Source organism: Haliaeetus albicilla, chromosome W (assembly GCF_947461875.1).
Source record: "Haliaeetus albicilla chromosome W, bHalAlb1.1, whole genome shotgun sequence".
NCBI lineage: Eukaryota > Metazoa > Chordata > Aves > Accipitriformes > Accipitridae > Haliaeetus > Haliaeetus albicilla.
Window position 1 is genome coordinate 33,832,717 of NC_091515.1, and position 14,596 is coordinate 33,847,312.

Consider the following 14,596-nt stretch of genomic DNA (forward strand, 5'->3'; position numbering starts at 1 on the left):
GTCTCAGCTATTAGGAGTGAGCGCTCCTCTGCCCGAGAGAGAATATAGAAGGTACACACCGTGAGGTGCCCTGTGGTTTTACCTATGTGACCACGAAGAGGACATGAGGAAATGGGACGGAAAACCTACCTCGGTCCTAAATGCACAGGTACGTGAGTTGCGAGGAAAAACCACCACAAAAGCGGATTCTACCAGGAAAAATGCCGCTCCAGTTTCCAGAGTAGAAGGGCTGATCTTATTACTAATCCTCTTGAAGGGAATTCTGAGCCAATTTTACGAGAAGTGAGTACTGGATACTCTGACCAGAATTAGAGGGGCCCTGCCTCCAGCCAGGTGGAGGAAAGGGACAACCAAGTTTATTGAACTGTGTGGATTCGATGGCCTGGCACATTAGACCCACAGGAGTACAAGACTATAGTAGACAGTGGCGCACAGTGCACTCTAATGCCATCAAGTTACAAAGGGGCAGAACCCATCTGTATTGCTGGTGTGACAGGGGGATCCCAAGAGTTAACTGTATTGGAAGCTGAAGTAAGCCTAACTGGGAATGAATGGCAGAAACACCCCATTGTGACTGGTCCAGAGGCTCCGTGCATCCTTGGCATAGACTATCTCAGGAGAGGGTATTTTAAGGACCAAATGGTGTATCGGTGGGCTTTTGGTATAGCTGCCTTGGAGACGGAGGGCACTGAACAGCTGTCTACCCTGCCTGGTCTCTCTCAAGACCCTTTGATTGTGGGGTTGCTGAGGGTTGAACAACAAGCGCCAAACGTTACCACAACGGTGCACCAGCAGCAATATCGCACCAACCGAGACTCTCTGATTCCCATCCACAAGTTGATTCGCCAACTGGAGAGCCAAGGAGTGATCAGCAAGACTTGCTCACCCTTTAATAGTCCCATATGGCCAGTGCAAAAGCCTAACAGGGAGTGGATGCTAACAGTTGACTATCGCAGCCTCAACTAAGTCACGCCGCTGCTGAGTGCTGCTGTGCTGGGCATGCTAGAACTTCAATACAAACTAGAGTCAAAGGCAGACAAGTGGCATGCCACAATTGATATCGCTAATGCATTTATCTCAATCCCTCTGGCAGCAGGGTGCCGGCCGCAGTTTTCTTTTACTTGGAGGGGTGTCCAGTACACTTGGAATCAATTGCCCCAGGGGTGGAAACACAGCCCCACCATTTGCCATGGACTAATCCAGACTGCACTGGAGAAGGGTGAAGCTCCGGAACACCTGCAATACATTGATGACATCATCGTGTGGGGTGACACAGCAGAAGAAGTTTTTGAGAAAGGGAAGAAAATAATCCAAATCCTTCTGAAAGCCAGTTTTGCCATAAAAGAAAGTAAGGTCAAGGGACCTGCACAGGAGATCCAGTTCTTAGGAATAAAATGGCAAGATGGAAGTGATCAACAAAATAGCAGCTATGTCTCCTCCGAGTAATAAAAAGGAAACACAGCCCTTCTTAGGTGTCGTGGGCTTTTGGAGAATGCATATTCCAAATTACAGTCTGATTGTAAGCCCTCTCTATCAAGTGACCTGGAAGAAGAATGATTTTAAATGGAGCCCTGAGCAACAACAAGCCTTTGAACAAATTAAATGGGAGATTGTTCATGCAGTAGCCCTTGGGCCAGTCCGGGCAGGACAAGATGTTAAAAATGTGCTCTATACTGCAGCTGGGGAGAATGGCCCTACCTGGAGCCTCTGGCAGAAAGCACCTGGGGAGACCCGAGGCCGACCCCTGGGGTTTTGGAGTCAGGGATATCAAGGATCCGAGGCTCGCTATACTCCCACTGAAAAAGAGATATTGGCAGCATATGAAGGAGTTTGAGCTGCCTCAGAAGTGGTTGGTACTGAAACACAGCTCCTCTTAGCACTTGGACTGCCAGTGCTGGGCTGGATGTTCAAAGGGAGGGTCTCCTCTACACATTATGCAACTGATGCCACGTGGAGTAAGTGGATTGCACTGACCACACAACGGGCTCGCATAGGAAACCCCAGTCGCCCAGGAATTTTAGAAGTGATCATGGACTGGCCAGAAGGCAAAGATTTTGGAATGTCACCAGAGGAGGAGGTGACGCTTGCTGAAGAAGCCCCACTGTATAATAAACTGCCAGAAAATGAGAGGCAATATGCCCTGTTCACTGATGGGTCCTGTCGCATTGTGGGAAAGCATCGGAGGTGGAAGGCTGCTGTATGGAGTCCTATATGACAAGTCACAGAAACTGCTGACGGAGAAGGTGAATCGAGTCAGTTTGCAGAAGTGAAAGCCATCCAGCTAGCGTTAGACATTGCTGAAAGAGAAAAGGGCCCATGCTCTATCTCTATACTGACTCATGGATGGTGGCAAATGCCCTGTGGGGGTGGTTACAGCAATGGAAGCAGAGCAACTGGCAACGGAGAGATAAACCCATTTGGGCTGCCGCACTGTGGAAAGACATTGCGTCCCGGCTAGAGAATGTGGTTGTGAAAGTCCGTCACGTACCCAAGGGTCAGGCCACTGAAGAACATCAGAACAACCAACAGGTGGATCAGGCTGCCAAGATTGAAGTGGCTCAGGTGGACCTGGACTGGCAACATAAGTGTGAGCTATTTATGGCTTGGTGGGCCCATGATACTTCAGGCCATCAGGGAAGAGATGCAACATATAGATGGGCTCGCGATCGAGGGGTGGACCTGACCATGGACACTATCGTGCAGGTTATCCATGAGTGTGAAACATGTGCTGCATTTAAGCAAGCCAAGTGGTTAAAGCCCCTGTGGTATGGAGGGCGATGGCTGAAATATAAATTTGGGGAGGCCTGGCAGACTGACTATATCACACTCCCACAAACTCGCCAAGGCAAGCGCTATGTGCTTACAATGGTGGAAGCAACCACCGGATGGCTAGAAACATATTCTGTGCCCCATGCCACTGCCCAGAACACTATCCTGGGCCTTGAAAACCAAGTCTTATGGCAACACAGTACCCCAGAAAGAATTGAGTCAGACAACAGGACTCATTTCTGAAACAACCTCGTAGACACCTGGGCCAAAGAGCATGGCATTGAGTGGGTGTATCATATCCCCTATCATGCACCAGCCTCTGGGAAAATCGAAGGATACAATGGACTGTTAAAGGCTACATTGAGAGCAATGGGGGGTGGAACCTTCAAACATTGGGATACACATTTAGCAAAAGCCACCTGGTTAGTCAACACCAGAGGATCTGCCAATTGGTGTGGCCCTGCCCAGTCAGAACTTTTACGTACTGTAGAAGGGGATAAAGTCCCTGTAGTGCACATAAAAAATATGTTAGGGAAGACATTCTGGGTTACTCCTGCCTCAGGCAAAGGTAAACCCATTCGTGGGATTGCTTTTGCTCAAGGGCCTGGGTGCACTTGGTGGGTGATGCAAAAGTATGGGGATGTCCGATGTGTGCCTCAAGTGGATTTAATTTTAGGTGGGAATAGCTAATTAATTAAATTGTATGATATTATTTGTTATATAACCCTGCCACTGTATTTCATCATTACTATAATTGATATATGCTGTATCCATAGTACTATAGTAAGAATCACTTAGATCAAGCAAGAAAGAACTGTGATAAAACTGAGCAAAGCGCAGTAGTGATGGAACCAGAAGTGACTCCAGCATGCAACAATCCAATGGTGCACACCATCCTCCTGCTGCATCCAATGTCACCTGCTTCCCATACAGCACTGAAGCCCAATCCTGCTCTTCCGACTGAGAGGACTTTGCACCATCCCTCCTGCCCAGAAAGACTGGTATGACAGATGGAGCCCAAAGTCGCGGCCTAAATGAATTCAATGAACATTTTACAGAGATGGCCCATAGACTAAGGGAATGATATCTGTGTTTGTGTATACATGTATATATATCTCAAAGGACAGGAAAGGTGATGATGATTGATTAGGATGTATTGGAAAGTATGGGACTTGAGCATGACATCAATGGTATAGAATAAGGGGTGGATACTGTCCTGGTTTCAGCTGGGATAGAGTTAACTGTCTTCCTAGTAGCTGGTATAGTGCTATGTTTTTGAGTTAAGTATGAGAAGAATGTTGATAGCACACTGATATTTTCAGTTGTTGCTAAGTAGTGTTTCCACTAAGTCAAGGATTTTTCAGCTTCTCATGCCCAGCCAGCAAGAAGGCTGGAGGGGCACAAGAAGTTGGCACAGGACATAGCCAGGGCAGCTGACCCACACTGGCCAACGGGGTATTCCATACATGTGACAACATGCCTAGTATATGAACTGGGGGGAGTGGGGCTGGGGGGAATCGCCGCTAAGGGACTAACTGGGCATCGGTTGGCAGGCGATGAGCAATTGCATTGTGCATCACTTGGTTTGTATATGCCAATCCTTATTTTATTATCTTTGTCATTTTATTATTGTTATCATTATCAATATTAGTTTCTTCTTTTCTGTTCTATTAAACTGTTCTTATCTCAACCCATGAGTTTTACTTATTTTTTCTGATTCTCTCCCCCATCCCACTGGGTGGGGTGGAGTGAGTGAGTGGCTGCATGGTGCTTAGTTGCTGGCTGGGGTTAAACCATGACAACAGGAGACTGTCAAAACTGAATAGCATGCCTTCACTTAGCTAAACAACACCTGCCTACCCCCTGTCTTGAGGGTTGTTTCCATGGATGGATTGAAAAAGCTTTTATTCAGATCTGACCCCAGCACTGACCAGCTTATAATGTGACATACAAAGGCCCATAATGATAGAGCCGTCTGTTGGTTTTCCGTGATGTTAGCCTAGCAGCACTATTACAGTGTATAAAAATGAGGAGGAACAATTACTTCCTGCAGTTCCAGGCCCTTAGAAGGGGAAAAGTTCTTGGTGTACAAATACAAAAAGGATTCTCCTATAGAAAAAGCATTACTGAACTGTCTTCAGAAACATTGTCGCACAGTGGTGCATTCTGCCATATTCATATTGTTATTTCACAGTATGCTGCATTGTTTTGCTTTGATGTTTTACAAGAAAGGAGTTACTTTTACATCATTTGAATATACAAGGGCTGATGTTTAATAGGTTGTCTATGTTGTACTCAGGAAGTCTAATTAATAATTTTAGTCTAATAATCCAAATAAAATTTAAACCTCAACTAAATTTTTTATTTCTCTTTGAAAGCACGTAATTAGGGATTGATAATAAAATGTTATGTGGGCAAATTTCCTTCAGTGAGCCATGGGAAAATGTTGTCTTCTGACAGACTTATACCAAAGAGTTTTAGATGAGGTCCCTGGATAAAGTCATTTAAATAGTTTTCTGTTGTTGCTCCTAGGCATCTGGTGGCATTATGTAGTAGTCTTTCAGACCCCTGTTTTAAGGAATCCTAAGAGGAAAGGTAACTGAGAGCTGGCAACAACTAACGAGAAGAAAAATGTAATTATGAAAAATTATCATACTGATTTAAAGAAGTGGGATAGAGCTAATTAAGAAGTAGGAACAAGAGTATGCGTACAGCAGAAGCTGCACCCCCCCAGCAGTGCAGTTGTGCTCAGAGAGGGGGTTAAATCTAGAGCAGAGCAAGCCTGAGCTCTGGGAGCCTGTAGAGGAGCACAGTGGAAAACAGCCTGTAATGTTTTCAAACCTCCTCCCCCTGAGCAGCACAGGGGGATGGGGAATGGGGGTTGCAGTCAGTTCATCACGTATTGTCTCTGCTGCTCCTTCCTCCACACACTCTTCCCCTGCTCCAGTGTGAGGTCCCACCCACAGGAGACAGTCCTCCACGAACTTCTCCAACATGGGTCCTTCCCATGGGCTGCAGTTCTTCATGAACTGCTCCAGCGTGGGTCCCTTCCATGGGTTGCAGTCCTTCAGGAACAGACTGCTCCAGCGTGGGTCCCCCATGGCGTTACAGGTCCTGCCAGCAAACGTGCTCCAGTGTAGGCTCTCCGTGGGGTCACAGGTTCCTTCAGGGCACATCCACCTGCTCCAGCATGGGGTCCTCCATGGGCTGCAGGGGGACAGCCTACTTCACCATGGTCTTCACCATGGGCTGCAGAGGAATCTCTGCTCCAGTGCCTGGAGCACCTCCTCCCCCTCCTTCTTCACTGACCTTGGTGTCTGCAGCATTGTTTCTCTCACATATTCTCACTCCTCTCTTCTGGCTGCTGTTGCGCAGCAGTTTTTTCCCCTTCTTAAATATGTTATCACAGAGGCACTATCACCGTCGCTGATTGGCTTAGCCTTGGCCAGCAGCAGGTCCATCTTGGAGCCGGCTGGCACTGGTTCTATTGGACATATGGGAAGCTTCTAGCTTCTCACAGAAGCCACCCCTGTAGCTCCCCTGCTACCAAAACCTTGCCACAGAAACCCAATATAGACATTTTTCTTATCTTGTTGCAAAGACTGTAAAAGAAAAACTTGGTAATCATCAGGCTATGGATGTGATTAAACTGTTGCTGGTGTGCTGGTTGGGGTTATCTCACTTCTGCCTTGCCCTCTGTCTCTGTGTGTCTCGTCTGAAAAGTAGGTTTTTGGCTATTGGAGGCAGAAACTGTGAGCAGAGCTGCCAGGCTCTGCAGTAATGCAGATAATTAACCAAAATAAGAGAGCTGCAGGCAGGCGAGCCCCCAGGGACAGTGGCTACAGAAAAGCAGGGATACAGGCAATTAAGCATAAACTTCTATCAAAGAAGCAGAGATGTAAAGTAACTGTCCAGGCTCTGCCCTGTGGATGCCAGTATGAGAAATCAGTGCTGAGGATTTACCATGGTTTTTCCCCTTGTGGATTGTCTAGCCACAGACTGGCCTATAAGTGGTTTTTGCTCAACTGGAGCTGCTTGGATGTGTGTTAGATGTAGATCAAGGCTACAGTGTTAGTTGTAGAAACAGCTCTCTGGCTTTTTTTGTGTTGCATAAAATGGTTATGTGGTGCTCCTTAGGTCAAAGGTGGAAGAGCATAGAGACTGCCGAGCTATTCCTATCACATTTAACCATTTCACCTGTTTAAAAGCAGACCTTGCCTTTCCAAGTAGCATCATAACCTCTCCTGCCCTTGCTACCCATGCTACATCTTACCTTGTTCTTTCCACACGGGCATTTTTCCTTCCCTTCCCTCTGCATCTGCATTCCTAGGAGCACAGAGGTGATTCTTTTTTTGGGGTCTCTGGAAGCTGCTGCTCTGGTTACAGGTAGTTGGACAGTTAAGTGCTTTGGATTGCTGGCTTCTGCTTTAGCCCACAGTTTGCTCTGTTGGTGAGTGGTAAAGCATCTTGTGTGTATTTTGTTTAAGCTGCAGAAATCATTGAAATGAGCTCTGTAGTTCTTTTGTAGTTACTAGGAAGCAGGATGCAAAGCTCCTCTTGATCTTTTTATATGAGCACCCCTTTTTGGGCAGGGACGGAGAGTCAGGAAGGGATCTTTGTACCCTGTGCAGCTCAGCCATTGTGCCGGGTACTGGAGCTTTGAGCTGAATATGTGAAGAGGTGTCTGTGCTTCTCCACTTGCTGTTAGTCAGCATGAAATCCAAAGAGTGTCATTTCTGTTGTGGGTATGTTGAATTGGCTTAATTGAATCATCTTTATTCACTTTTCCTAGCAAGTAGGAACCAGGTATTAATGAAATGAGAAATGATAATAAATATTACTCATAGTGAGAAGAGGTGCATGTCCTGAGAAGCTTTCTGTCTGCACTGAAATGGAGTAGAAGGTAGGTTCGGTAGTGAAAACATTAATTTTTTTTTTCTTTTATTATGCTAGGCCAGTACAGGATTCACAGAGTTAGCTATCTGTGATGGGTTGACCCTGGCTGGACGCCAGGTGCCCACCAAAGCCGTTCTATCACTCCCCCATCCTCAGCTGGACAGGGGAGAGAAAAATATAACAAAAAGCTTGCGGGTCAAGATAAGGACAGGAGAGATCATTCACTAATTACCGTCACGGGCAAAACAGACTCAGCTTGGGGAAAATTAACTCAATTTATTACAAATCAACCAGAGTAAGGTAATGAGAAATAAAACCAAATCTCAGAACACCTTCCCTCCACCCCTCCCTTCTTCCCGGGCACAACTTCACTCCCAGATTTCTCCACCAAGCCCCCCCCAGCGGCACAGGGGGACGGGGATGGGGTTTACGGTCATCACACATTATTTTCTGCCGCTTCACCTCCTCAGGGCGAGGGCTCATCACACTCTTCCCCTGCTCCAGCGTGGGGTCCCACCCACGGGAGACAGTCCTCCACGAACTTCTCCAATGTGGGCCATTCCCACGGGCTGCAGTTCTTCATGAACTGCTCCAGTATGGGTCCTTTCCATGGTGTGCAGTCCTTCAGGAGCACACTGCTCCAGCATGGGTTCCCCACGGGGTCACAAGTCCTGCCAAAAAACCTGCTCCAACGTGGGCTCCTCTCTCCACAGATCTGCAGGTCCTGCCAGGAGCCTGCTCCAGCACGGGCTTCCCACGGGGTCACAGCCTCCTTTGGGAACTCACCTTCTCCGGCGTGGGGTCCTCCATGGGCTGCAGGTGGAAATCTGCTCCACCGTGGACCTCCATGGACTGCAGGGGGACAGCCTGCCTCACCAGGGTCTTCACCACGGGCTGCAGGGGAATCTTCGCTCCAGCGCCTGGAGCATCTCCTCCCCCTCCTTCTTCACTGACCTTGGTGTCTGCAGGGTTGTTTCTCTTACATGTTCTCACTCCTCGCTCCGGCGGCTGTTTCTCACTGTCTCAACTTTTTTTCCTTCTTAAAAATGTTATCACAGAGGCGTCACCACTATTGCTGATTGGCTCGGCCTTGGCCGGCGGCGGGTCCGTCTTAGAGCCGGCTGGTATGGGCTCTCTCTCGAACACGGGGGAAGCTTCCAGCAGCTTCTTACAGAAGCCACCCCTGTAACCCCCCCCGCTACCAAAACCTTGCCACACAAAACCAATACACTATCTAAAGGAAAAAAACACCAGGTGAGATTCTGACCGCATTCACAGCCCACAGTTAAGACTTTTCTCCAAATTTTGTTTTCAACTGTGAGAAAACAGCTGTAGTTTATCAAATTGTGAGCTGCAGTCAATATCTCTCCAGGAATTTTCTATACTCTTTAAAAAAAAATATAAATCAGTAAAGTCCTGATGAATACACTTGACAGTATTGCAGCCTTTTTGGGGGGGTGTGAGTTTTGGGTAATGGCTTTTTAGCTTGGGCATACATACCATGAACCAGTAGCTTTCAGGAGTTGTTCAGTGCTTTGTTTTTTGTAAAAAGAGATGGATGTAACTCCTCAGTCCTGCTTGTGACTCATCCATAAGCCAGGTTTGCAGTTAAACACAGGCTCTCTAGGTTTGTTAATGATGGGGGGGGGGGTAAACTTTAAAAACCTCCTTGGTGGCAGCAGCTACACTGACATTTCAGATTTGGTTTCTTAACCTCCAAAGGAATTGTGATCATTAGAGAAAAATGTCAACTGGACCATACCAATGTACAGTCAGAAAAATACATCATGTAGTCATGCTGGTTAGAACAGGAAACTAGTGATCAGTAGAGGAAAAGGAACTGCTGATTTTTAGTCTGAAACAGCTGCTGGGCTCAACAGGATGAAAGCACAGCTTATCCAGGTCTGTTATACTTGATGTAGTTTGGCCAATCAGCCAGGAAACACTGCATAAAATTTGTCATTGATTCTTAAATGTAAGCAGTGATGAAATCCCTTCACAGAGAACAGATACCACTCACTGTCATGGTTTAACCCCAGCCAGCAACTAAGCACCACGCAGCCACTCACTCACTCCACCCCACCCAGTGGGATGGGGGAGAAAATTGGAAGGAAAAAGGTAAAACTCATGGGTTGAGATAAGAACAGTTTAATACAACAGAAAGGAAGAAACTAATAATGATAATAATAACAATAATAAAATGACAATAATAACAATAAAATAATTAGAATACACAAAACAAGTGATGCACAATGCAATTGCTCACCACTCGCCGACCGATGTCCCATTAGTTCCCGAGCAGCAATCTGCCCCCCCAGGTCAACCCCCCCCAGTTTATATACTGGACATGATGTCACATGGTATGGAATATCCCTTTGGCCACTTTGGGTCAGCTTCCCTGGCTGCGTCCCCTCCCAACTACTTGTGGCTCTCCAGCCTTCTTGCTGGCTGGGCATGAGAAGCTGAAAAATCCTTGACAGTATAAACACTACTTAGCAGCAACTGAAAACATCAGTGTGTTATCAACATTCTTCTCATGCTGAATCCAAAACATAGCACTATACCAGCTACTAGAAAGAAAATTAACTCTATCCCAGCCCAAACCAGGACATTCACTAATAGATTTTGCTACCATGAATAATGACATTTAGTTCATTCATGCCTATGGTATTGTGTCATTGTTAGAAAAACACTGGAGGAAGGACTTTTGTGAACTGTCGTGCATTCATAGAGATTAATTTTAGACAGTCGGATGATGGTTTTTGCATTTTGTGTATATTAACTACTTACTAGCTAGGACCCAGTTTTTCTTTCTCAATTAGGAAGTTTTTTTGCATCTGGCTGAACATCTTTAAACAAACAATTAAGAAAACCTAACATACTGCAGAATGGGCTAGTCTAACTGAATTGAAGAAGATGCAAACAAGTCTTTACAGCTGTTCTTGGTAATCCATTAGTATAGGGTAGAAAAGACGACTGTTTTATTACTTGGTAGAAATTTTGGGATTGGATGAAATCTATGGATGAACCAGCGCCGTACATAAAAAGCACAACTTTCAGCCCACTTCTAGAAGATGATAACACCTTTACCAGCTATTTTCTTCGAGGTGCCAGGTTGAATAAAGGGCTTTACAGTGCAGGACAACTAAATCAGTAATGTTTATATGATCTGAAAGGCTGTATTCATTTTCTGGATAAACTGGTTGTGTTTAAGCAAAAACTATTTTGCATAATTTTTCCTCTTCTTATAAGTAAAATTTTAAAGAAAACAGAAGGCAAATTTTGATACCTATGAGCTGTCCTGATGTTTAATTACATAGCTTGTAGGAAGGAGATCTCATTTTAACTCATTGTGTCTCACAGAAGCCACCCCTGTAGCCCTCCTGCTACCAAAACCTTGCCATGCAAACCCAATACACAGGGCTCATATGAGACCATTGTAGCCACTAGCATATTAGGCATTTTGATTAAATCTCTCACCTTTGTACAAAGACACATTATGTGTACAGGGACTCTAACGTGACTTTTCATTTCCTTAATGAAGCTCTTCACTGCTTAGATACAGACTGGTCCTCATAAGAGAGAAAACTATCAATACGAGAGACAATCAGATGAGCAAAACATCTAGTTTAAGCTTTTTACTTCCAGGCTGAGGCACAGCAGGGTGTTCAGGTGGTTTAGCAAGATCAGAAGTTGAGGCTTTTGCTCATGCATCACTAGAAATGGGCTTTCCTTCTGCAGCAGTTAATCACCTGTTTAGAGGATCCCAGTGTTACCTATGCACTGGCAGTGGGTACTTAGGTCCATTAGTTTGTGGCTGACTCCAGAATCCCTTCATTGCAAAAGCAGCTTATTGAAATGGCTGTGTTATTTGTCTACTATGTCCTACTGTGGCCAAATAAGCAAATGCAGTTTGAGGTTTTATTTTTTCCAGGCAAGAAAATCAATGTAGGAAAAATCCAGAGGAAAAAGGCAAAAATGTTTATGATGAATAACTAAATAAAGCTGAAAGAGGGCTAGCTAAATATGAATTCAAAAGTAGATGCAAACATTCCTAAGTATTTGAAAAGTGCAAGTATAAACAGTAGGTAGAGATGCTTGAATGTTTTGCAAGCTCTGTATACCTAACAATAATGTGTGAAAACAAAGGATGTAGAAGGAATACAGGGATTAAAATTAAGAACAAAGTCATTATCATATGAAATAAACCTTTCATAAGAAAAATCGTAGGATAGCTCCAAGTTTAGATAAAACACTGCACAATATATGCTAGGGAACAATCAGTAAAGGAAGGATGGATGGGGAAGAGTCATCTTCTCCCAATCCTGGTACTTATGAGTGAGTAGTCACCATGATAACCATTACTACATGTGCTGTGTTTGGTGTTAAACTGATCATTTGTTAAACTTCTCTTTTCTTTCTGTTTTTATTTCTAGGTCTCTTCCTTATCTTAGGCTTGATACTTTACCCTGCAGGTTGGGTATGCCGGAAAGCAATAAGTTATTGTGGACCTTATGCTTCTGCTTACAAACTAGGAGACTGCTCCTTGGGCTGGGCTTTCTACACAGCTATTGGTGGCACTATTCTGACGTTCATCTGTGCAGTCTTCTCGGCACAAGCTGAAATAGCCACATCCAGTGACAAAAGTGCAAGAAGAAATAGAAGGAGGAAAAAAACTTATCTGCCTCCTTTAACTCCAGTGGGAAAAACACCAGCGTGTGGATCTTAATTTGCTTTCCATTGACTGGACAAGCAGATCCGCTTACCTGTTTCCACCATTTGTGTGATTGAGCCCCATGCATTCCAGCCCTGAACTACTGAAATGGTCCTTCTTCCTTGCTGGGCAATGAGGATAAAAGGATCCCAAGAAAGCAGAATATAAATACTTGGGAATTGTTTTGTTTCATTCTATTATCAGGATGCAGTGGAATTTATTAATCCGATTGGGGAGGTGCAGAATCGTGTATATAGCAGGAATGTTATTGTTATAACTGACAAATTCTTATTGATCGGATTGCCTTACTTACCTTCGTCACTTTGAAGAATTTGGATTTAAAATAATAAAAGCCAGCACATTTTTTTTCTTATACAAAAGAGAAGCTTTGTTTCCAAGGGCTCCCCTCACCTGTGAATATTTCACCACCACCTGATTTGGTACCATACTTTTTTCATTGAGGTGCTTTTTGATACTGAACTTCTTTAAAGTATAGTGCCTTCTTGGATAGTAAGTATATGATGGAGAGAGCAAAGTTGACGTGACACCATTTACACCAATCTTTAAGCAGTTAAAGTTGAGTCCCTGTCAGGTTTCTTTGTCTTGAAACTTATAGTGCAAGGTGTGTGCCGCTTGTTACTTAGCAGGTAAATGATTCTGGTTTCATTGACTGGGCAAAGAAGCTGTTGTTACATTGGCTTTCACCTGATTCTGATAAAATTGTTAGAAATCCCATTGTTAGAAATATTTCTACAGCCTTTATTAGAAACTCCTGAAATCCCAAGCAGATGCCCACTCCCCATGGCACAGCTGGGCATTATGTCGTGATTGCCAACAGCCTGGCCTGGGCTTTAGCCTCTCCTACAAATGTAGATCACACATTGGACTTTAACAGTATTATTCTTTCTCTTGCCAGTGAAACCTCATTCCTAGTCTACAGATCAGTCTGTCTCATGTCCCAGAGCCAGCCGAGTCCTTAAGAAATTTACATTTTTTCAGGAAGTCATGCCAAATTCTAAATGGCTGGGAAGATCTTTTCCCATTTTTTTAACCACATGTAGTATGGACCCTTTTCCAACTAAATCAGCAGAAATAAACCAGACCTTGCCATAAATGATATTCCTTTCTCAAAGGCAGTTGGTTGTATTACTTGTGGTGTCGCATCACTTACTAGAACTATTTCTGAAAACAAATTTAAAAGGTATTTTAAAAAAAAAGGAATTATGCATCTGTGGCTTAGGAGCATTGGGAAGAATTAATCTGAGAAATAATTCTAATGAAATACTAAGTGAATTTTAGACTCCTCTTCTTACTTCTTGGTAATGTTTAACATCATCCAATGCTAGCGCTGTTCTCCATCACTTCACTGTATAATATGGAGCAGCGATTCTCATTTATGCCTGGTCAGTCCATTAAAGTGTGCCACTAGTTATTTATAGATATTAAAAAATTGTTGTTACTGTACAGGTAGATAGCTAATTTCAATACACTGCTCAAGTCATTCACAATACAAGACTTGTTCAGCAGCCATGACTGCAAGCCCAGGACTAGCCTTGAGCATGGGCGAACACCAGCAGTTGCAATGTTTGAGCACCCCTTCAGTGCCTGCTGTGCAGCACAGACACCGCCTTGGCCCAGCCAAGCTATGGAGCAAACCAGGCCCAGCTCCCAGCTTGTGCACATCTGTGCCCAGTGTGCATTCAAACCACATGCTAGATGGATATGGAGGTGATCTCTGAGCCACTGTGCAAAAACCAAGGTCAACTTCTGCTGATATTAAAAAGAGATTGTTTTAATCTAGCCTTTTATTGCATTCACCTGCTTCTGCAGCCCACTTCCACCATATTCTAGTTTAAAACAAGTAATTAACTTTTAAATATTTAATTTAAAAAAACAAAGTTATGATGGACTGGAACCATTTATGCCATCTGCCTGCACAAAGCAAGATTTTAACAAATCAAAATTACTAGCACAAAGCAGTGTCTGAGGACAAAAATCACAGTCAGCATGTCCTATCCACACCTGTATTTTTCTTCTTGTTTTTTTCCTATAACACACAAACATACCATCTGAAGAGCATGCACTTGGCTTGTCCAGCACAGCTGCAAGGTGATTCAAACCGTTCTTCTGATGTTCCTCCTGAGCCCCCTACTGGAGTGTGTGCTGCAGAGGCTGGGGCACTAGCTCTGCTGTCCTTTGGCTTAGAAGTAAACAATG

At 44.5% G+C, this 14,596-nt stretch overlaps 1 protein-coding gene and 1 pseudogene across 1 annotated transcript in view; both read left to right on the forward strand.

The window, feature by feature from the left end:
• Positions 1-13,521, forward strand: part of LOC138683560 (LHFPL tetraspan subfamily member 2 protein-like) — a 28,106-nt gene extending 14,585 nt beyond the window's left edge. The window contains 2 exon segments of the mRNA XM_069775548.1: positions 12,102-12,307; positions 12,309-13,521. Of these exon segments, the coding sequence (XP_069631649.1) occupies positions 12,102-12,307; positions 12,309-12,359 (257 nt within the window). The 3' untranslated portion in view covers positions 12,360-13,521.
• On the forward strand, positions 12,410-13,638 carry LOC104316607 (uncharacterized; annotated as a pseudogene).
• Positions 13,639-14,596: the final 958 nt, after the last annotated feature.